Source organism: Astatotilapia calliptera, chromosome 16 (genome assembly GCF_964374335.1).
Source record: "Astatotilapia calliptera chromosome 16, fAstCal68.1, whole genome shotgun sequence".
NCBI lineage: Eukaryota > Metazoa > Chordata > Actinopteri > Cichliformes > Cichlidae > Astatotilapia > Astatotilapia calliptera.
Window position 1 is genome coordinate 25062007 of NC_137437.1, and position 25035 is coordinate 25087041.

At 39.5% G+C, this 25035-nt stretch overlaps 1 protein-coding gene across 4 annotated transcripts in view; it reads left to right on the plus strand.

The window, feature by feature from the left end:
- LOC113007751 (polyprenol dehydrogenase) overlaps positions 1 to 23965 on the plus strand; it is a 53557-nt gene extending 29592 nt beyond the window's left edge. For 3 of the 4 annotated variants that reach the window (XM_026144651.2, XM_026144649.2, XM_026144652.2), the window contains 4 exons: positions 12248 to 12349; positions 13901 to 14108; positions 14971 to 15178; positions 18227 to 23965. In XM_026144651.2, the coding sequence (XP_026000436.1) occupies positions 12248 to 12349; positions 13901 to 14108; positions 14971 to 15178; positions 18227 to 18406 (698 nt within the window). In that variant the 3' untranslated portion in view covers positions 18407 to 23965. The remainder of the gene's footprint in view (positions 1 to 12247; positions 12350 to 13900; positions 14109 to 14970; positions 15179 to 18226) is intronic. The other variant, XM_026144650.2, reaches the window with a different exon arrangement.
- Positions 23966 to 25035: the final 1070 nt, after the last annotated feature.

Consider the following 25035-nt stretch of genomic DNA (forward strand, 5'->3'; position numbering starts at 1 on the left):
CTTCATTTGTTCTTGAGATGCTTCTAAGGTAAATCGTGAACACTTTGTAGAGGACATGGACATGTAGCACATGAAAACTAATATTAAAACCGTGCGCATGCATGAAACGATGCCACAACGAGACACCATAGAAAGTAAATGACATTCCACTAAATAACTGCTGGTGACGGGAAATGGGCCAGTAATTCCAGGCAAGCAATTGAAACAAGTCATAACAATGCGAATGAAGAATTTTGCTGTTTGACTTATGATCTGGCAGTAAATACATTAGAGGGTTACCTAGGCAACCAGACCCTGGATTGCCTGCAAACGGCCGGCCTTCAGTTGCAAAGCAATAAGTGTGTGTGCAGGCGAAAATGTCCTTTTTGTCAGATTCCAATGGGTAAAACACTTCTTTAGACATACTAAATTGTCATTCATGATGACCATGAAATATGGTACAGTATTTAGAGCTAATGCTTCCAGTTGGGAAGGGGGATCTGGTTTATCTTGCTTGGCCTTGCACTGAAGAGCAACAGAAGGCTGGTTGACTGGGTCCCTGCTTGTGTGTAAGTGGCTGTCAGGTACAGAGACAGCGGCCATGTAGCCGGTGTCATTGAAGTCGATTTCCCAGGACGGAGCCGTGGTGGAATTGATTACTTCTTTTGTAATTGGCAGGCACTGAAGCATAGGGGACAAGGGGGTGTCTGTAGCCAGATGCTTATGCACTGAATGAGAATGTGCTGATTGTGTATGCGTATGTGTGTGTGTGTTTGAGACTATTTGAATGAGACAGTAATGGATTCTCATTAGTATGTGAGGCAGGAGCTTTAAACATCTCTGTCCAAATGCCCTTTGGCATCCTTCCCAGCGTGTGTACATTTGTCTGTTATGAGAAATGGGAGACAGCTCATAATACATAGGCTGTGGAGGTAATTCTCTAACTGGGGACTTGGCTAGACAAGTCCAGGTCCCTTAGGGTGTTTCAAGGTGTCACGAGTGGCAAAGTGTTTTATTTCACAATCTCAATGTAGAGCACTGCGCAAAAGTCTTGAGCCACCCTTCATTACTTTATATTTTGCTTCCAAGGACACATTTAAAAAAACTGTTCTTCAGGCTTTTTGACATTGGCTGCTTTTTCACTCATTTTCCGTGCAGTCCCTGTACCTAATTCTCAGAGGATTTGTTTGTTTGTTTGTTAAGCCACTTAACACTTACTTTTTTACTAGACGCCTGTCACATAAACACAGTTTCTTCAGTTGAATCTAACGAAAAATGGCAAAACATAGTTGGACAGGCTTAAATTTGTATTTTTGCTCAATGTGACCAACGGGATAATTCCTTAAGAGCTATTTGCTGAAAACTTGTCATGTCTTGGCATCATGTGTACTATGTCCTTAAAAAATATCAGGAAACTGGACAAATGGATGTAAAAAGAAGATGTGGCAGGCCTAAAACATTTTCTACAGCATGTGAACAATATTTCAAAGTCTTGTGCTTAAGAAAAAAGCAGTTGGCACTTCAGTTGATCCATCTACTGTTTGCTGAAGACTCATCAAAAATGGTCTTAGTGGGAGAATGGCTTTTAAGAAGCCATTTGTAAAGAAAAGAAACGGGAAGAAATGGCTGAGGCATAAATCCGAAATCTTTGGTTCAAATTGTCGTCAGTATGAACAGAGGAGGTCAGGAGACAGAGGTACAACAGTGAGGATGTGCAACATCTGTAAAACACAGTGGAGGGTCTGTTGTGGGGTGGGGCTGTGGTTATTTAGTCTGTGGTGTTGGGGATCCTCCATCCATCTATATAAATGGAACAATATCAGTCAAGGATTGCCTACAAGAGTTCAGGTTTTCAAAAAATCTCAATAAATCACTGTATATTTTTCCAATTTTCCTATAAAAATATAAAGAAATGATGAGTGGCTCAAGATTTTTGCACATTATTGTAGAATTACTTTATGCCCTCAGATTTTATATATAGATATATAATGTAATTGGCCGTTTAAAAAGCAGTTTTTTATGGGGCTGTGGTGAGCAATCTTTTTCATGCCTTCTTTATAAAAGCAAAATTCCTGTTACACAAAAAGCACCCTAAATGTAGATAACACATTCTGGTTGTTAATCCATTTTTTAAAACACTGAAACAATTCTACTGAAGAAACAGGTTTCCATAAATGACAGTATATTATAGGTCAGTCCATCCATTTTCTACGACTTACTGGGTACAGATTCTGAGGGGAGCAGTCTGAGCAGATATGTCCAGATCTTTCTCTCCCTGGCCACTGCCTCCCGCTCTTCTGGGGGGACATTAAAATGTTCCAATTCTGGCTGAGAGACATAATCTCCCAGGCGTTTCATGGGTCTGCTCCAGATTCTCCTCTTGGTTAGATATGTCCAAAACACCTCGCCTAGGAGGCACCCAGAGGCATCCTGGCCGAATGCCCAAACCACCTCAACAGGCTTCTTTCAATGCAAAGAAGCAGTGGCCCTACTCTAAGTCCCTCCTGGATGACTGAGCTCCTCATCCTACCTCTAAAGGGAGAGCCCAGACCACTTCACAGGAAGCTTGTTTCTGCTGCTTGTATCTGCAGTCTAATTTATTTGGTTACTACGTGCCATTGGTGGGCAAAGGTGAGGGTGGGAATGTAGTAGATCAACCCGACTGATTACCAAATCATCTGTAAAAAGCAAACGTGAGTCTAAGGCCACCAAAAAAGTGCATCCTAGGAATTTTGGTTGCGTCTAGAAACTCTGCCATAAACAAGTTTGACTTGTTGCCGGCAATGCAGACCAGGCTCTGACTGTGAGCGATTGTAACAATGGGCATGATGCTTCATACTTCAGAGAAATCCACCAGAGGACACCCCGAGGGATATAGTTAAATACTTTTAAGTCTACAAAATACTTGTAGAGTTGCTTGGCAAATTCCCACACACCCTCAAGTATACTTAAGAGGTTAAAGAGCTGGCGAGTGTTCCACGACCAAGACGAAAAAAGCATTGTTCTTCAGTAAAGTTTATGTATTACTAACTGTCTGCTCTTTTGAAAGGTGTCACACAGCCTCAGGACCATGCATTTCACTATTCAGTGATGTTATTCAAGTGTTTGTAAGCTGAGGGATTTTTAACATTTGTTTTAATGTGTAAAGGTGTTTTTGGTCTATTGGGAATCATGTAGCAGTACATTTTGCACTCTAAAGAGGTAATGTCCCTTGGAAACCTCTAGCAAAATCCTATGAAACATGCTAATGATTTTGGACTGCACCTGGGCGCGAGACAATGAAGCTTAGAGGCTTTTACTTTAAATTATGAACATGCGCGCACACACACACACACTGGGAGATGCAGGGTATTTCTGTGTTTTGCCACAGGCAGCGCTGTCTGCCCACTAACTTTAGTCACGGTGCACTTGAAAGTAACACATTGTGCCTCAAACCAAAGGCCTAGATTAGCAGTGTGAAACAGGGGACCCTATGTGTGTTTGTCTGTCTGCTTAGCACACATTCAAATTTCTTCCAGCTTAGGTAACGCAGCTGCTGCCTTCTTACAAAAAACATTGTTGTTTTACCTAAGCTCTTTAACTCTAAACAGAATTTAAGTGCAATGGGATGTTCATACAAGGTTGACCTTGTTAGTGCGTGTTTGTACCTCAGGGATTGTTACGTGGTTATAAGCGTGATATTGTGAATAATTTTGAACAGCAATTAGTTTTGAGCATTTCTGTGATTTCTTTTTTGGTCCGTGTGAAACTGACTCACAGTAGCCACATATTCACATTTACAGCTGTCTTGAAAAGCAACGTCCCATTAGCGCTGCACGCTGGACTCGACCAGCCAGCCCCCTCTCTCCTACATCAGCCGAATAAAAACGTCTGTGGAGGAGCTAAGACTGGCAGGCTGCCCAGTCCTAATACTCTTGAATTTCACTTTGTTGTTTATCAGATTTAAAGTCAAACTATTTATATTCCTCCCCCCCCCCCCCCCCCCCGGGTCCCGTAAGATGTATCCTTCGGGGAAGATGGTTCATTTATCTTTTTAGTCAGAAAATATTGTTGATGGGTAGAGCTGATTGGTTAGAAACTCAAGGGAATTTATGACTTGACTCTATACTGTGGTATATTAAGAACAAAATATTTTAAATAAATAATGAAACTAATGAGTGCAATGCAAAAATCAGGCTTTTCATGCCAAGGTATTTACTGTCACCTTTAAAGCACTGAGTAATGCAAGATCTCCGGCCTGTTGTCTAGCAGAAGAGAAATTTAATGTGTTTGGCACTGATGCATTTTAATATCAGATTTAGGTGTAATCCAGCTTAATCAAATCTACTGTAGTCAAAATCGGGACACAAGATGCATGTTAGAGCCAGGTGGAAAGGGAGGATTTGGGGTAAGAGAAACAGGCTGTCCTGACATAATTTTTTTCTTTTTCACTGTGTTGCTCTTTTAGAGTTGTTTGGCCAAGAAACTGAATGAAAAATAACACTTAAGAATATGCTTGGGAATGGAGGGAGGTTTACTGTGATATTGCAAGTTGGGCACGAGGTGAATCACATAATCATTACCTGCCGATCATGATTTAGACTGGAATTAGTGTTTGTAAGATATATATATATATATATATATATATATATATATATATACACACACACATTTCTGCAATGTTTTGCAGAAAAATGGCAACCAGAACCCCCAGATCCTCTATAATTTCCTGGATTGATATGACAATGCAATTTAGCCACTCCAGACATACTGTGTTGACTGTAGCTTTGCAGCAGAGCATGTCAGAATGAAATTTGAATGGACATTTCTATTGCATGCCTAGCCTACATATTCTAATCACAGTTGGAGCATGCTAGTTCAGACAGGATTAATTAGAGCAAAATCACTTTGAGTTTGGAGCAGCTAGCCTAACAATATTCATGGTAAATGAAAGCATAAGAAATTTTTGCACGTTTTTAATTCACTTACTAATTTTTTGTCTCCTTTCTAGTATAAGTTTAAGTTAAACTGAACAGCTTTTCAATTGCTTGTCATGATTTGATTCAGGCTAAATCAATAGTATAAACACTGTTTTTGTTTTCTGTATTAGTCTCATAAAAATATACGATGTTAGTTTTAGGTTTTAGGTACAAAATCTCTTAGATTCTCTGTATACTGGTGTCACAAGCTACTTGTAATCTACATTAACCCTTTAAAGCTGGTCGGAGCGGGCATGCTCCGTTTTGCGTAACTATTTTTACGTCCCGGTAGCACTGCAACCACTTAAGCTAGTGCAATAATTGTTTTTGCACATGAAACCGGAGGAGTTGTACTTACATCTTATGCCATCAGCTTGTCCTAAGTCACAGTTTCCTTCCACATATAGCTTTGCAAAAACTGCATAAAAAGTAGCACTGCAACCACTTAAGCTAGTGCAATAATTGTTTTTGCACATGAAACCGGAGGAGTTGTACTTACATCTTATGCCATCAGCTTGTCCTAAGTCACAGTTTCCTTCCACATATAGCTTTGCAAAAACTGCATAAAAAGCACTTGCAGCAACAAAAACATAATATTCCAGAAACACGCTTTGCCGATCCGATCAGCTGTTTGTAACACTTCCTACGTCCATCAGCACGAACTATCGCATGTCCGCCATGACCTGCCCGAAACCGGAAGTGACGTCATTTTGCGGAAATGTAGTTTTTTACTATCAGGGCCTTATGAGCCTATACTGGTGTTTTTAAAAGTTATGTTTGACTTTATGACTTTCTGTGTCGTTTCTGGGATGCTTCGAACTCATATTGCACTAAATTAATTACTCACTATTAAAATTTGGGCTATAATGGTTGTATTGATGTATATTAACTTGAAATGGTTCCAAAAATGGCACTACAACATGTAAAAATATAATATAAGCTCTGGCGGACTTGGTTCTATGGTAGGTCTTAAAGGGTTAACCACAAGCCACATGAAGATAGTGCTTCCTTCAGCCGTTTGCAATTACTACAGAAACTCCAAAGAACAAGCACCTTTTGTTTCAGCTTTTTGTGTTGCTGATGTAATTTTTTGATAGTGGTAAGCTAGTGCTACGGACCCAACCTTCACTTTTAGGGATTGGGCCCTTTGGAGTAATTTAGAGTGTTGTTAAAGGTAAAAGCTGCGAGTGAAGAAAACGTCTGATGTGTCAGACCACAGATATGCCCTGTGCACCATCTTTGCTGTTCCTAGAACAGCTCTCTCCTGGAGAGATATCTCGGATGTTATTCCTGGAATCTACTGGAGCTCCTCTCTCAGTTTGGGGATCACAGGGACCACTGTAGCCTTTACCTTCCCGATCTGCAGTAGCTGCTCTGGCTCCTCCCTTGGTATTTCTCAAGCTACTCATGTTCATTCTTCCTGATGTTGCTATCGCTTAATATTGCTAAATATATACGGCTATAACAGATATAGAGATATATTGATAGCGTGTCTCCAAACAACAGCATGAATCACATTACCTTTACAAATTAACCTACATTTTGAGGAGGCAGCCTGCTCTTCTCAAATACATGTAGGTCAGGCATATACCTCAACATTCAGTCCAATTTGGATCCATTAGGCTCAACATTTATTTTTCCTGGTTTGTTTGTTTGTTGGCTGATATGGCCATTATAGTGATGGGTGGTAAAAAAAAAAGATGCTTTGAATTTCCCTTTAATTTTGTAATTTTAGATTACGCTCATCCCAAAATAAATACATAAAATTGCAAAAAATAGAATTAGCACCTCTGCTAAACAGTTGTTGTTTTTTTTTTGGAAATTCAGTTTAAAATGTTACCAAAGGACTTTCAATCAGAAAGGGTTTTATTTTTTTCGGTAGCTCTTATGCTACTGTAGTTACTCTGATTGTGCACTGATGTGGCAGAACCCATTTCTAATCACATTTAGTGTTCAAAATTACAGACACAATTGTGCCTTTCCATCCACTTGGGACTCTAAGAGCAGCTGGTTGAGATGAAAAAGGGGAAAGGGAAGGTGACAGTTCACAAGCTTTAAAAGCAACGTTAGAAATGGCTGCTCTGCCATGAAACCATCCTTTGACTTTTGATCCCCTTAAGACTTCAATTCATACACGTGAAACCTAACGTTCAAGGGTCGTTGTGTGTTTTTTGTAGGCAAAAATGAAGCATAGTACAAATGTGTTACTGTTTGTATGAAACTAATTGTAAGTAATGCCTTCATCTTGTTTCAGAACTATTTCATATGCAGATATAAATTATTTATGGTGTTTTTTAAAGTTACAGTAATTCTTGGCTGTGAATAACTAGAAGTCAGCTGTTATTATTATCTTTTACTTATTTACACTTGTGCTTTCCCTGCTGTAACATGTGGAAATGTCTTTATTTTAAAAAGGTCTGAGATTGTGATTTAAGGCATTTTGTCACATTTAAAATCAGCATTAAAATTACTTTACTAATTATTTTAGACCTGCCTGTGTCAGCTTTGGCAGCTTTTACTGGAACTGAGTCCCGTCATCGTCTTCCAACCTTATTCTCATAGCAAAGTTGACTGTTTTCAATACTTTTTGGTTTTTAATTATGCACATGCACCAATTCTGCACCAGTGTCATGCTATATGACCAGCTCGCTGTATAGCCACATGCACGTCTGTTTAGATAACTGAGGCAATCTCATTAAACTGAAAATAGAAGTACTGTAGAGCAGCAGTTTTAGTGAGTTAATCCAAAAGAAAAGATTAAAATGAGGGACAATTTCATACTTTGAAATTGCAAATTACATTAATGGAACGGATAAGAGGCTAAATTATGCAAAGCCAGAAAATGTAGAGATAAAATACAGATTATCTGCATTGAATAAATATTCTAATTTTAGAATATAGTAATGTACAATGTACCTCCACATATAAAAAGTACAACTTCATCTAATTTAAATTAGAGTGTTGTCACCTTGAAAGACAGGGTCGTTTCAATGTCCACCTGTGGACCACTTCTGCTGCTCCTACTACATTTGAATAACTCTCTGGATGTCCCACTCTTACTGCTTGTACTTGATTACCATATATGTTCTGTTCCACTGTGTAAAATTGCCAACTTCAATTTCATTTTTAGGAAGAGGATTAAGATTTGGGAGTCAAATCCAGCAAGCAGGAACTCATATGCTCTTTGTTTTTGGCCAGACGTGGTGCTGTGTATTATGGCAATGCCGCCGAAAGGACATTGTTTAGGAGCCTTGTGTGTTTTTTCGGCTGCCAGCTTGCAAACCTAAGCCGTGCTGCCGTGTTCTTTTTAGAGAGAAGAGGCTTTGTTCTGGGAACTCTTCCAAACAAGCTGCACTTGTTCAGTCTTTTTTTACTTCAGTTGTCATGAACTTTAACATTTAAAAACTAACTGAGGCCTTTATAGTCGGTCCACTCACTGAAAGATTGTTTTGACAGAGCTGAATACTTCAGACCAGCAAACTGCCAAAACTCAGCTTATGGTCAGTTGATCAGTTAATCAAGTATGGAAGTAGTAAGGGTAACCTTAGTTTTTCACATGATTACATAGAGTCCTGTGAAAACTCCCCCCCCCCCCCCCCCCCCCACAGCTGTAGTTTACTTCAACAAAGAAGTCATGTTTGCTCTCTGCACAAGTACAGGTCGATAGTGAAACGGCACAGGGAGACATCCCTGAAGGGCAAAGAGAGTGAATTTAAACCAGGTAAGGTGTTTGCTTTTTATAGGCAGAATCACAAACCTTGGTAATCGCTCTTCATGGAGGACTTTCATGGTTATTTTCATGACTTTTTGCTCAGAAACAAACTTATGTCATCTTTTCTTGATTTATTTATTATCTTTGTCATCTACTATTCAGGAGTAATACAAAATTAACCACTTTATTATCTCACTAAAACCACTTTACTTAGTTTGGTTCCTCCACATTTGACAAGTTGCAGCTCATTTAAGATAAACAGTGAATGAGTCAGTGAGTAGATCCGGTACAACGCCTCCAAAGGTTTTTCATCACGTCGTGTTTCAAGACATAAAATACAATCACAGTGTTGAGCGATTGAGTCAAGGAGCCTGAGTGTTATAGAAAATCCTAGGGTGCAGGCCCACGCATGATCAATGGCATTTCACTCCCAGTGGGCTTTCTAAATACGACTGGGTTTTCTGAAAGGGCTCAGTCTCGAGAGGCCCCATTCAAGATGACAAGAGAGGACTGACGGGCATGGCACACACACAGACATACACGCACACACAATTCTCCTGCAACACGTGCACCTGTTTTCAGGTGCACATAAGCACACACTCTTACTAAGTCAAATTTGTGCTCGCGGTCACTCTGCTGCACACACCGGGTTTGTTCTTATTATTTTCTCTTCGTTTCTTTCTTTTTTTTCTCTCAGACACACACAGTCAGCAGGAGGTGAGTAGCGTGGCTTGGAGATAAGACTGCTATCAGACCTTCATCAGGAACAGCTGCACTCTCATCTGTCTCAGCAGCCCTTTTCTTTATCAGTTCCATCAACTCGTCCTCCCTGTGTTCTCTCTGTCCTCCTCCTGTCTTTGTCCATTATATTTGAGACGTTAGAGGCTTACTTGAGTTCTAAAGGAAACAATATATTATTTTATAGATATTTGAAAGGCACAAGGCTTTACTTTGAATTGAGGGATATAATTTGACAGTGCTATTAAAAAATGCAAGGCCAAACCATGTGAATAATCCCGAGGCTTCGTGCAGCTTGAGTCTTGCTTGTCAGAATGTGTAAGCTTCTACTTTCAAATTCTCACTGTAATCATAGGCTTATATATCTTATATATCTCAAGATATAATAAAAACACAATCTGTCCTTAGCTAGTCTTAAAATTAGATCAATACAACCTCAAATGAAGTATAAAAGACGGCCTGTTACACCATGTCATGATTTATTTATTATCTAACCCCGATTCTGTTTCCATCCAAATTAAGAAGGTAAGTAGCAGCCAGGCGCTTCTAATCAGATGCACTTAATTAATTGATGAGCAGAAAATGTGATCACCTCAATGAAAGAAGATGTTTTACTATTTTGCTCATCTGCTGTCTGCTATGGTGGGAGCTTAAAAACGTTATAAATGCCTGCAAACCTCAATGACATAAAACAGCGTTGTAAAGTCCAGAAAACAGTGACCTTAAGTTATTGCTGCTAAAGATGTTCTGCAGGCTTTTGAATCAGGGGGTTAACTTAGTTTTTCCACACACTGCTTCTGCATTTTGGCTTAGTTTGTTCAAATGAATGACACACAGTAGTATGCCATGTGTTAAGGTTAGGTATTTACCTAAAATAAAGACCTGCTAAGGACGACATATTTCCTGATAATTTTGCATTTTTAAAATTTACATTTACATTATTAAATATTAATGACACAAAGATAAAAAAGAGACATGATGGATTCCACTGGCAACAAAAAATGCAAAACAATTTCAGCCATGTAGAGTTATGAGTCTGCAGATTGCACAGAGTAAGAAAAACAATAATGTGATGGGAGCACTAGTGTATATTACTTTGCTATTAGAGTAGTGTATTCGTTTTTGTGTATATTTTGGGTTTCACATTTCTGTGATCAACTCATTTCTCTGTTGCTTTAAGCCAGTGAACCCAAAATAGGATTTCTGTTTTAGCATTTAATAGAACAGGATTGTTTACTTTTCAAGAATATTTCCCATCCTGAAGTGCTGAGAAATGCACACAGAGGATGTTAGAGGGTTAAAGAACAATTTAAAACATTTCTTGCTGGAATGAGATTTCAATTTGCTGCTGAAGATTAGAAGTGAGTCAGCAGTCGTGTCTGCAGTGGGAAGGTCATTCTACAAATGTAGAGTCTGTAAAAAAGAAGAAAGTTTTTGTTTTTTTGTTTTTTTTTTTGCACCATTAAATGAAGCAGAAGCACCACAAAAATTGGGAAAGACAACATAAAACTATTCCCGATAAACAAGAGAAGTGACCACTAGGGGTCATTTCTATATTACCCACCATTAAAAAGGTATTACTATACAGAGATTTTGCACTATTTAATACATTGCATGACAGTCATATATGCCTCATTATGATATCTGTTCAAGTGCAGAATAAAAAGCAGTAGAACTTTTAATCAGGGCAGTTAAATGGCTTGTTTAGCCTGAAGAGCTTCTTGAATGCATATTTGATGAACATTTTCATGGTACTGTGCAGATCAAAACAGCTCATTTGGCATTTTGATGTTGATGGTGGTGGAAAATGTTGTCTAATATATTTCAAATTCTCCTGCATAGTGCTCACTTGGGTTGAGACCTGTGGGCTTTCAAAGCCATATCATACATTTGACATTTTTTTCGTAATCAACACGTTCAATGACCTTTAATACCCCGTGGAATATATTGTCATCCTGGGAAAAAATTATCCTTCTCCCATCAGAATAGAAGGCTTCAGCATGGGAGAAAGGTGATCAGTCAGAACAGATTTGTATTGATTTCCCTCTAAAGGACAAGTGGACCTAAACTGTGCAAGCAAAATACCCCTCACAGCATAGCAGAGCCACAAGATGCTCTCATTGGAGGGGCTCTTGTTCCTTTAATTTGTCACCAGTCTGTTACTATTTTACAATAAACCCTGCCGCACCTTGGGTATCTCAGTGGTTTAGTTAAGGTATGATGTCACAGGTTTGTTACCTGGCTGGCCATTTAATAAGGGATGCTGAGGTAACTTTGTGTTTGGAGCCACAGAGCTTTGACCGTGGAAAAAGTAGGTCTCGTTGATCAACCCCCAAACAGAATGACATATCCCTTTTTGATGAACAGATTTGAGAATTTTATTATTATTTTATTACTTAAAATTTTATATATTCCAGGAAAGCTCGGTTTGTCAAGCTTTTTTAAATCAGTGTTTCTGTGAGCGTGCAGACACTTGAGCTTACTAAAGCCAGCAGTCCCCCTTCATGTTTTGATGAGAGAAGCTGATCTCTTACCTGTGTCTTATCACATATTAGATCTGATATAACAATGTGCTGAGCTTTGATGGAGTTCTGGTGGGAGTATTAGGTTTGTTAATGTGATAGAGCAATGGAAGTGCTGTTAGTGTTGCAGTGTAGGAATCCACCAAGCCCGCTGGAGAAGATGATTAATACACTCTTTGATGTCTTACCGGCAAAGTGTCGTGGAGGATTAATCCATTTATAATGGCTCTGATGTGTGTGTGTGTGTGTGTGTGTGTGTGTGTGTGTGTGTGTGTGTGTGTGTGTGTGTGTGTGTGTGTGTGTGTGTGTGTGTGTGTGTGTGTGTGTGTCCATTGCAGTGGAGTTTAAGAAACTGGACTTGGCTTCATTGCAGTCTGTACGTCAGTTCGCCCAGAGCTTCAGAGAACGGGATCTGCCGCTAAATATTTTGGTCAATAATGGTGAGTCTTTGTGTTCTGTCCTTGTGTTATATGAGCGTGCAGCCGGACTCTGCACAAAGTTTATCAAATATTTATTGAGAGAAGTAGAAAGCCTCTGCGCAGCTGTGTAATTTCAATGCAGTCGCCTGGCTGAATTTAAAGGGAGTTTGAGAATTAAACACAGATCCAGTCACACTGTGAAATGTTCTGCACGCGTCCTTGGATACTGTATACAGTGGGGCAAAAAAGTATTTAGTCAGCCACCGATTGTGCAAGTTCCCCCACCTAAAATGATGACAGAGGTCAGTAATTTGCACCAGAGGTAGACTTCAACTGTGAGAGACAGAATGTGAAAAAAAAATCCATGAATCCACATGGTAGGATTTGTAAAGAATTTATTCGTAAATCAGGGTGGAAAATAAGTATTTGGTCAATAACAAAAATACAACTCAATACTTTGTAACATAACCTTTGTTGGCAATAACAGAGGTCAAACGTTTACTATAGGTCTTTACCAGGTTTGCACACACAGTAGCTGGTATTTTGGCCCATTCCTCCATGCAGATCTTCTCGAGAGCAGTGATGTTTTGGGGCTGTCGCCGAGCAACACGGACTTTCAACTCCCGCCACAGATTTTCTATGGGGTTGAGGTCTGGAGACTGGCTAGGCCACTCCAGGACTTTCAAATGCTTCTTACGGAGCCACTCCTTTGTTGCCCGGGCGGTGTGTTTTGGATCATTGTCATGTTGGAAGACCCAGCCTCGTTTCATCTTCAAAGTTCTCACTGATGGAAGGAGGTTTTGGCTCAAAATCTCACGATACATGGCCCCATTCATTCTGTCCTTAACACGGATCAGTCGTCCTGTCCCCTTGGCAGAAAAACAGCCCCATAGTATGATGTTTCCACCCCCATGCTTCACAGTAGGTATGGTGTTCTTGGGATGCAACTCCTCCAAACACGACGAGTTGAGTTTATACCAAAAAGTTCTACTTTGGTTTCATCTGACCACATGACATTCTCCCAATCCTCTGCTGTATCATCCATGTGCTCTCTGGCAAACTTCAGACGGGCCTGGACATGCACTGGCTTCAGCAGCGGAACACGTCTGGCACTGCGGGATTTGATTCCCTGCCGTTGTAGTGTGTTACTGATGGTGACCTTTGTTACTTTGGTCCCAGCTCTCTGCAGGTCATTCACCAGGTCCCCCCGTGTGGTTCTGGGATCTTTGCTCACCGTTCTCATGATCATTTTGACCCCACGGGATGAGATCTTGCGTGGAGCCCCAGATCGAGGGAGATTATCAGTGGTCTTGTATGTCTTCCATTTTCTGATGATTGCTCCCACAGTTGATTTTTTTCACACCAAGCTGCTTGCCTATTGTTGCCTATCAGAAATTACTGACTGATGTATGGGTTTCACTTTAACCTTTGCGTTTTTTGTGTTTTATCTCTATTACTTTTTTATGTAAAATGTTAAATTAGTCTTGTAGCATTTGAATTAAATTCACATTTGAAATACTAAAATGCATTTTTTTGTGTATCAAATATTTGTGTGTGGATGTGTGTGTCAAGCGGGTGTTATGCTGGTTCCTGAGGGGCGTACGGAGGATGGATTTGAGCAGCACTTTGGTGTGAACTACCTGGGACACTTCCTTTTGACCTGGCTACTCCTGGATACACTGAAGGATTCTGGGAAATCGGGTCATGTCTCTCGTGTGGTCAACGTCTCATCCTCAGCTCACTGCATCGGACAGATCAGACTAAATGACCTGAATAGCCGGTAGGTACACACAAACACAAATGTCCAAAGACATGCATCTGATGCACACAATACCTGAAGTTAATAACAAATAATAAACTAATAAATAGTTAAAATGATATATAGACTTTAAAAATGCTTGCTTCAGATGCAAACTGAGTCATTTCATGTAATTGCTATTGTCACAGTGGTCATTAATTTTTCACTTTAGTGTTTGGTGGTTATCAGCCATATACTATTGAGCCACAAACATATTTAATGATGTGTGACATTCACATTAAGCGCTTTATTAAAAAAGATAAAGTCAACCCTTCGATATTCTTTAAGAAGAGCGGTTCACATCCTTGTGTATTGTGCTCACCTGCCTTCTTTATGCTGAGATCAGTATTACACATCTCAGTTTGGCACAAGTGGACAACTGTTGGTTCCAGTTGGATCAGTATCGCTCCAGCTCTCAACACTGCTGTCAAGATGTATTAACAGCCTGAATATCGTCATCATGTCGTTACATAGATATATTGGTGTTTAATATCCAAGGTCTTAAACTCAAATGCTGATTTAACTCAGTACAGACTTCTTTTAGTCCAAAAGCCTAGCATAACATTTATAATACCCTTGTTAAGTTTCGGGGACATTATAAATATATTATGTTATTTAAATAATAATTTTAAGCTTCTATCATACTACACACATTATATAGTTGAGGACAGAATTATTAATATTTTATTAATTAATTCCTTTTTTTTTTTTGAGGAATTTAGTTTGTTAGCAAAGTGAATTAATATAATTTAATCAGATTTTTGGAAAAGCTGTGTTAAAAGTTTCTTACTTTTTCATAGGGAGGATAATAATTGACATTCTTTCTTGCTCTCTCTGTATTCAGCCAATCTTACTCCTCACATGCTGCTTACTGTCAGAGCAAGCTGGCCCAGGTGTTATTCAGTTTCCACCTCCACCAAGAGATGCAGAGTGGAGGTTTCCAAGTGAGTTCGTGTGCCGTGGATCCCGGCATGGTGGATACCGCACTCTACCGCCACCTCTGGACACCCCTCCATCTGGCACAAAGTGTCATCGCTCGCCTGCTCTTCAGGGTAAAACACGGCTCTGCATTTTCTGTTGTGTCCCAACTGTAATATTCACCTTGTAGAGAAGTAGCGCACAATGTACGGTTCAGATCAAATATAGTTGACATGTGCTTAAAGTAAATGCATTTTATACTGTTCACACTGTATCACAGAATGATCGCAGTAATTGAGCTTCAAATTATTTTATTGTTAGAAGAATAGCTTGTAACAACAACATAGCAACCCTGGATAATTTAAGTGTTTCCTCAACTCTTGAGTTGCAGTTTATTCTGCGTTGTGAGGTTTTGGAACTGGAAATCTCTAAAAGTTAAAACTGTTAGATGTGAACCTACAAACTTGACTGTGGGCACTCTACAGATTGTATTATGAGATGAAACAGACACACACACACACACACACAGTCCATCCACCCTGCTGAAAATGGAAGTGCTACTAAAACTCCAGCCCCTTCACTTTGTGTTACATTTTAAAGCCTTCTTTGCATAACTTAAAGCACTGACCCCAGGCTGCTGTTAATGTCCCTGAGATTTAATGGAAGAAGATGTGTGTGCATGTTTGAGCCCCAAGCCACAGTTGTCACATTTGCCTGTGAGCACAACCTTTGGAATAGTTTTGCCCCACATACAGTATGCAAACTTATTATCATGTGAAATAGTCCATGTAATTATTAACTAACACACACACATTTATTTTGCCTTTTACAACACCTTTTTATTTTAAACTCGGGGATTAAAGTTGGATTTTGCCCTAAGATTGGGTGTAATGGTGCCACATCGGGAAAATACGTAGAAGCAGGTTGTTAAATGAAGAGCACAGAGTGATTCTGACTTTAATCTCAGAATTCTGATTTTCTTTTCAGAATTCTGGTAGATAGACTATTAACGAATACTTGGCATATTCACAAAAAATCTGTTGTATATTTAAGAATGAAGATAGAGTTTGCAAATACTGACTTTTGAGTTCATTAGAATTGTGCAAAGTCTGTTTTTGCATTTTATACTGTATTTCCATCTTTCAGTAAATTGCTGTTCCTATTTCCCATTTCCCATATTGAAAGTCAATGAACCTAGTACAATTTCTGAGAGTGCGGCACAATCAATATCCAGAGGAAGTAATAATAGCAACAAAAATGCAGCATCCATGAGAGTAAAGCAGTGAAGTGGTGAACAACAAAGCAATAGATGAGCTAGTATGAGAAGGTTCAGGTTCCTTTATTGATGCCCTTAGGTAGATTTCTTTTGCAGTTAAAAGAGCAGGCAACCCATCAACCAGACATCAAACACAGACACTGGCTACATATACAGAGGGAAAGAGAGCATTCTCCAGGCTTCAATAAAACCACAGCTTCAAACCCCCAAACTAATAAATACTATAAAAAGGCCAAAAAAATTTAATAAATTAATGAATACATTCAAATTAAGTGCACAATTTGCAATAGCTTTTCAGCTTTTTCCCTCTGGAAAAGATGAAAATCCCGCAGGGGATGGGAATCATCATTTAAGAGCTGGCCATCCTCTGCAACTGCCTGGTATACATCAACTCTAGGCTAAGCTGCAATTTACCAATCAGCTGCCCTGACCAGTTTACAGTTTGACTCAGTTTGTTCCTGTCCTTCAAAGACAGGTCACCATGACACCAAGGAAAAAGACAAAACTGACTCAATAAAAGATTTTAAAAAAATATTGTCATAATGGTCTTATCAATATGAAAGGAGGACCTTGATGACCCTTTTTCAAGATTCGAGGTTCAAGAAGTTTATTGTCATGTACACTGCAAAACACAATTGGTTACACAGAGTAATGAAATTCTTACTTTGCAGGTTCCCTTCACACAACTAAAAAGACTAAAAACCAACTTAAAAGAAAGTAATAATAAGTAAGTAAAATAGTGCTTGTAGATGTGGTGTAATCAGAATTTAAAGTGCAAGTAGTTGCAACACTGTCACAGTGATAATATATACAGAATATGCAATATTACAGTGTATATGTAAAGATACGTACAAAAATTGCAAATTTACAGGTTAATATAAATGTACATATATATAAGTGTTTTGGACACTGCTTCACAGTTTGTGTGAAAATTCAAGCTTGAATCAATAATAGTCCCCAGATATTTGCAGGGACACATTCCTTGGTTTGACCCTTAATGTTTGTGGAATCAGATATGCTGGAATTTTTCCTGAAATCCGCAATTATTTTCTGGGTTTTCAATATGTTGAGCTGGAGATAACAATTTTTACACCACCTGAAAAAGGGCTCAATAGCATGTTTATGGCTGGTTTTCCTTTCCGTGTATGTAAAAGACTGACAATGACCGTGTCATCTGCATACTTTAAAATGGCCCTACCATCAAGCATCCAACTGCCGTGGAAACCGTTGCCCCTCCCCAATCACAGAAAGAGTTGGGTGTTTTGTTGTTGCTGTTGTCTTTCTGTACTAAAACTCCTGCGTGGATGGAGAGACTTTTTAACTACAGACAGCAAAATGAATTATGAAGAACACGTTTTGCTTGCCAATACCCCCCCCCCCCTCCTTTTTTGTACTTAAAAATTCAGCCCTTCAAGTACAATGATAATTCACTTAGAAGAACAATTAAAATTGATGTTTGAAATTATTGCACAGTAGTACAGCATACACACATCACAGACAGCACTCACGTACTGTTATACACGAGTATGCAAGTGTGCTGTTAAAGCTTTCAGGTTGTGATCCTCTCTCTGCTCAGAAACCTGCTGCTGGTCTCACTGCTGACACTGAGATCATTGTTAAAATGCATCAACACCAGCGCTCTCAAGCATACGCTCATCCATGAAAACACACACACACACACACACACACATGCTCTTACCCTGAGCCTTCCTTTCAGTGATGCTAACACACAGTGACATTAGCCCTACTCTTTCATCCGTGTCCACACACACACTTAGGCACATTTTTTTGTCTACGTGAAGATAGGTTGTTGTTGATCTTGTCTTCCATTCCAGTTCTTTTCTTTATATATTTTATATGCAGGAGCTCTTTAAATTTTTAATTGTGTTTATGTGTTTGTCCCTAGACTCCTGAAGAGGGCGCTACCACTGTGCTCTCTGCTGCTCTGTTACCTGCTCTGGAGGGAGATTGTGGAGGAGGTTACTGGGCCAATGGGTGCAGGGAGATGACAACACCGCTGACCTTTGATCCCCAGCTGCAAGTGAGCCTATGGGAAATCAGCCTCCAGTTGCTGAACCTCCACTAGCATGAGACAAGGATGACCAACAGGACTAAACCCATTTGACAACATCAGATAAAAAAGACCCTATATTCAGGGCGGCCAGCCATTCTCTCCTCCCTTTTTCATACTTCACATCAGGGCGTTGCTAGCAATTTGTTACAAGTGTCATAATCCAGTGCTGGACTGTGATTGGTTGTTTAGAGAGCAAAGATCTCTTTCTTTTAGCGTTTTTTTTTTAGTTTTATTTTTTATTTTCTTTTTTCCAGACCTGCCAAAGAAGGGCTACAGGGGATGGAAGATGCTTTTTTTGCTTTTCACTGTGAGCAAGCAAACATATTTGCACACACACACAACCACACTCTAGGGTTGTAGCTATATGTCATTTTGCTGTCATGGATAGCAGAGAGTTGCTGTTGGCGCCATCTAGTCAGATATCAGTTAATGGCACCCACCAATGATATGATGAGTTTGATTCCCTGATCGCGTATCAGAGAATCAGTCATCTGCTATGATACAAACCTTACTTGGATTTTTCAATTAGTCCGGCCCACAATAACTAAATTCCTCTTGGAAGCTTTTTCACATCAACAAAAAATTCCAGTAAAATAATCCAAAAGCTTAATTTTGGCAACAAAATAACATATTGGTCAAACCCTAGCATACGCGCACATACGGTACACACACATTTACACACTACGACAATGATCTGATCTGATCCTGCCTTGCTGTGGCAAGGGAATGTGATGTCATCAGTTTGCGTTGACACATCACTGCGATTTCTCAGATCGTATTGCCATCCGGCCTCTTTTACTGGGAGCACTTTGTTTTTATTGGTTACTATTGAATCATGTTAACTGCTGGTTGTAGTTGCATGAGTAGATGTTTTTACAGACGTGAATTTAGCTGAAAAGCTAAGAATCCATCATCGTCTCCTCTTTCCTCTCTCCGGCGCGCAGTAACCCAATAAAAGATGTTCCTTTTGACTGCTAGGGGGATTTGGGAAGAGTTTTAAAAAAGGGAGATATTTCAGATAACAGTAAGCCTAAATTTGGAATGATTCCCCTTCGACCCAAGAGTGATGAAACGTTTGGTTGAGTTGCTGTGAATTTTTATGCTGTTATTTCTAAAGCGGAATTTCCAGCTGTTTCTGGTTGTCTGCTCAAAAAAAATGAGAAAAAAAAAGGTTTGGGAACCGACCTCAAATTCATTTTGTCACCGTTTTCCTTTGTGATCTGTGCTAATCGCTTTTTTCTGTGTCTGTGATACGTGTGCATGTATTATGCACACAAGCTAAGAATTAACTCATGTATAGACCCAATTCATGCTGATGGATAGCACAACAATGGCTAACCCCGGAGGAACTGCAACGAGAAGGAATGCGAGAGAGGGGAAAGCACATTTTTTCAGCATTCAAACTGTGATTGGTTCCTCATTGCTGCTGCTACTGCCTCTTCCTCATTTGGCGCCGCTCCCAGTGCATTGTGGGATTGAGATTTCCCAGTAGTGAGAATCAAACTCCATCTGCTGAGCTGACACACACACACAGACACTCACTCAGAAACATTGGAAGCAGTACATCCAGGCATAGGCTTATCCAAACAAGCGCACAGCAAATAAACACGTCTGTCTGTGATGCAGGAACATGCTCACACACTCTTACACACATACAAAGACACACTTAATGCCATCTCCACTGTGATTAACATGTTTTAGCTGTGGAGATGAAAAGTGTTATCTCAAATTAATTAAGTTTTGGCTAAAATCCTTAACCACAAGTCATCGCTGTAGTGTATGTGTACGTTGTTGCTTTGAATAAAGCCAGTTCGCATCTAGCATTCATTATGATCTGCCGCATGTGAAGCGATAGTATCACTGTGGTAGCTAATTCAGCCAGTGGCACAGTGTCAGACATGAAGAATAGGAACAAAGTGTAATGGAAGAAAATGCATAAAGGAAAAAGGCATCAGCTTTAAGGCACTCATTGCTTAAATGGTTAAATTTAATGTGATTCTCACTGTTTTGTCAAGCAGTTTAAGTATTTGTCTCAATTCAGAGACGAAAAAATCATCCTTCAGAGAATTTGTAGGACAGACTGACCCGCTGCCGCCACCGCTAAATCAGACGACAGTCTAAATTTACAAGGGGAAAAAATAAAGGCGTATTTGCCCCATCCTTGTCATCTTATAAAGTCATTTTTGGTTTATGTTATTCATAAGTGTGTTGGGCTTTTTGGTTCATGTGATATATCTACCAATGATGTGTCAACCCAAATATCTGCCTAATATCTTATGAATATTTGAATATATGAGTTGACAAAGATTGCAAAAATGCGCAGGAACCTGCACTTTGAAGGGAGGCATTATGCTAAAAAACCCTCTTTAAGATTCCCAGGACTTTGCGAGGATTCACAATCTCGTGGCAGTCGGCCCTATGAGCATCACAAATACTGACGGTATAATACTGAAGCCGTTACATTTGGAATTTATTAGTTTTGACTGATACATTTGGCTGAGATGAGGAAGCCATCTGTATTCATCTGGCTTCCAGGTATTCAGTATCTATTATTATCCGGTGCCAAGTCAAATACGCTGAATTGTGGGAGAAAAATTTTGAGGGGATGAAAAAATGACAGAAAAAATAAAAGGAACGCCTCCCGGTCGTAGTTATTATAACTATCAGGGTGTGACACGGACTCTGATATGATGTGAAGGCACCATAACTCCAAGACAACTCATCAAAGTTTACATCCCATAAGAGAGGCTTATTCTGATTAGAAATTAAAATATAATTTTAAAGCAAACATCAAAGGTTTTTTTTTCTAGATTAGCAATTGTGTGTGAGCTGACTCTAAATACCAGCAATATTGCTCAGTCTTTTGAGTGTTGTATTGTTTTTCAGGCTGCTTGAAAACAGTTTATTGCCTCAGTGCTTCCTTTGTTTGACTGTGTGGTTGCCCTTGGCCACTGTAAGGTACTGATTAAATAACAAACAGCCAAACCTAGTGCATATCTATACATCTATATATATCTCTACATATAGATATATAAATATAAAATGCACATGCTTCCGTTCACACAAATAAAAACACCAGCCTATCCACTCAGTGGCGCTTATTGAAAGAATTCAAGGCTACAATATGACATACATCCTGTCAAAGAGCTACCGTGTTTTTCTCAGCTGCTACAGTAGATGTATTTTAGCTGGAAAGGGCGAGTGGGGGAATGTCACAGACTCTCCCTTCTATCTGAGCACAAGGTTTTCCAAAGACGAAAGGAGGAAACGCGCACGGATCTGTCTCAGTGTGCTTATCGTGTCGACGTGCAGAAGTGACTGCTAAATTATCACTGATTTACCCGGTTATATACGGTATTTAGCGTCCTCCTGAAGCATTCTACACAGACACGACAACACGGTGAACTTTCTGAACTCGATTTGCAAATATAGAAAAAGAACAACAGCTCCAGTAACTGTCTGTGATATTATCTGTGTGTTATTTACTCGTATATGATCGTTTCAAAGCGTTGGAGGAGACCAGTGAAGACATTTGTAGATTAAAAATAGCCATTCCTCTGAACAACCTGGGATCACATTTATATTAAATGTTCCAGTCCCAAGTTCTGCAAAATCTTAAATGTGTATATTTGCACTGGTGTGAAAAAGTGTTTTTTCCCTTGCTGATTTCCAATGTTTTTGTATGTTTGTCACACTTAAATGTTTTAGATAATCAAACAAATTTAAATATTAGACAAAGTTAACACAAGTAAACACAAAATGCAGTTTCCTAATGAAATTGTTTTATTATTAAAGGGAAAAAATTCCAAACCTACATGGCCCTGTGTGAAAAAGTGATTGCCCCCTAAACATAATAACCCTTAGCAGCAGCAATCTACAGTCAAACGTTTGCGATAACTGGTAATGAGTATTTTACGCTGTGGAGGAATTTTGATGAATCTTTGCAGAACATTTGTTGTTCAAGCACAAACTGCTTTTTTTAAGGTCAGGCCGCAGCATCTCAATCGGATTCAGTCAGGGCTTTGACTGGGCCACAATGAAGTTTTCATTTTGTCTTTCTTAAGCTATTCAGAGGTGGAGCTGGTGTGTTTTGGATCATTGTCCTGCTGCAGAACCCAAGTTTATGTTCCTTTTCCTCAGGAGTGGTTTTCGTCTTGGAACTCTATGCAGACCCAGTCTCTTTCTTATGGTGGAGTCATGACCACTGACTTTAACTGAGGCAAGTGAGGTCTGCAGTTCTTTGGTTCTTGTTCCGGGTTCTTTTGTGACCTCCTGGATGGGGTAACTGTGGTAGGCTGGCCACTCCTGGGAAATCCACCCCAGTTCCAGGTTTTCTCCAGGTGTGGATAATGGCTCTCACCATTTGTCAGACAGGTTCTATCTAAGGGGTTTCTTGATTCACCAGGTCTGGCAGTAAATAAGCCTTAGTCTAGCAGTGAAACTACACTCAACTTTGTAAAACGTGGTTAATTACAGCTAAATCGTGATCTAACAAGGTGGGGCAATCACTTTTTCACACAGGACCATGTAGGTTTGGATTTTTTCCCCCTTAATAATATTAATAATAAACACCTTCATTTAGAAACTACATTTTGTGTTTACTTGTATCATCTTGGGGGGGCAGGGATAGCTCAGTAGGTAGATTGGTGGCCCCATGATCGGAAGATTGAGGATTCGAATCCACTGAACGGCTATCCTGAGCAAGGTACTGTCCCTACACGCTGCTTCCCGAGCGCCCAATGCCTGCCCACTGCTTCACTGAGTGAACGGGTTAAATGCAGAGAGGAATTTCCCCATGGAGATCAATAAAGTATACATTATTATTATTATTACTATCTTGGTCTAATATTTCATTTTGTTTGATGATCTGAAACATTTAAGTGTGATGAACATACCAAAAAATCAGAAAGCAGGCACTCCACTGTATATTCAGTGATATAAAGATGTAAACGGGGGGTAAAACCAGATGAACTGAGTCCTTACTCTGGTACTATTCCAGTTAAAAGAAGCCACATTCTAGTGTCGTTTAACCTTTATTGCATACACCCCTAAACTGTTTTCTCCTTTGTTGTGAGAGCGACCTTTCAATTGAGCCCCTGGAGGCTGCAAATCGAAGACATTTCCCACCTCAAATCCATTGTAAACATTCAGTGCACCTGGGCCCCCTGAGTTTTTATTGAAATGTGTGGAATGTTTTATTTTTATCATTATTTCGTTGTTGTTGATCTTATTGCTTTTGCTGTGCCTAAAAAAGAAATCTCCCTCACCGATGTGTTAACTGTGAATTTTTTCATGTAGAAATTAACTCGTAGAACTTGTGATACCGTCTTGTCCTGTGCATTGATACGATTTCTCTCTCTCTGGAGTGATTGGAGTGGAGGTGAAGAATGTTTGTGTATGAATGACTGTGCGTGCGTGCGTGCGTGTCTCTAGATAAGGGTGTTGATGTCTATGATCTTTTTTTTTCTTCTTTTTTTTTGGGGTTTTTTTGGTCAATTATTGTGACATTCCAGCAGCAGCCGTCACCTTTTCTATTATCCAAAGCCTCTCAATAAACATATCATTGTGCCATTTGCTCTCCATCCTTCTTCCCAGCGTGTGAGTGAGAAACCGTCAGTCTGATGTTGCTCGACATGAGACAGCGAGCCTCGAGCACTGTCTGAACTTTTGAGACATTCTCAGATCCATCAGTGAAACGTACACACACACACACACACGGTCATTTTTCCATTACAATAGAGGACCTTACATTCACTTAAATTGTTTTTCTTCAGTCTTACAGTGCCTGCCTGATCTTAACTTTAATCTCACATTTACCCTAAAATTGAATGATTTTTAGAGCCTCACAGTATAAATAGGTTTTTTGCAACCACAGTGAAAACAATGCAAGTTCTCACGTTTATTTCTTCCTGTTACCTACTAGTAAGCAGTAGTAATGCAATGACTCTTATATAGCATTCATTTGGCACATTACTATCCAAAGCGACCTAAAGTTACAGTCTTTGTGATTTCAGAGTGGCTTTCTGCTTCATGCCTTGTGCCCTCTATTCTAAACTATGGTAAAAATTCAGATGAAGAGCAACATGTGATTTTACACATTATTTACAGTATTTAACAGCAAAGCCAAAAATCAGATGCAGTGTCTGGAAATTAAGTACAGCCTATGATTCAGTAGACACAGAACCACTTTAAGCTGCACTTTATCAGTCTCTTACAACACCGTTGAGGCATTTTCGCCCACTCTTCTTTACAATGTTGTTTCAACTCGTAGAGGTCTGCAAGCATTTTCTTCAGGGTCACCACAGCATTTCATTGGGGTCGAGGTCTGGACTTTGGACTATTGCAACACTGGGAGCTCCTCCTTCCTTCCAGTCTTTTTCTAATTTTACTGCCATGAAGTTTAACATTTAACATCCAATCTGAGGCCGGTACAGTCTGAGATGTAGCTCTTGGGCTTTTTATTCTCTTTTTTTCTTTTCCTTTTTTTGTAGTTTCTCTGAGCATTTCATGGTCAGAGTTTAGAGTGAATTTGCTGAAATGTCCACTCCTGGCAAGATAGGCAGCTGTCTTGAATGCCTTCCACTTGTGAATAATCTTTCACACAGGAGGATGATGGATTTCAAATTGTTTAGAAATGGCTT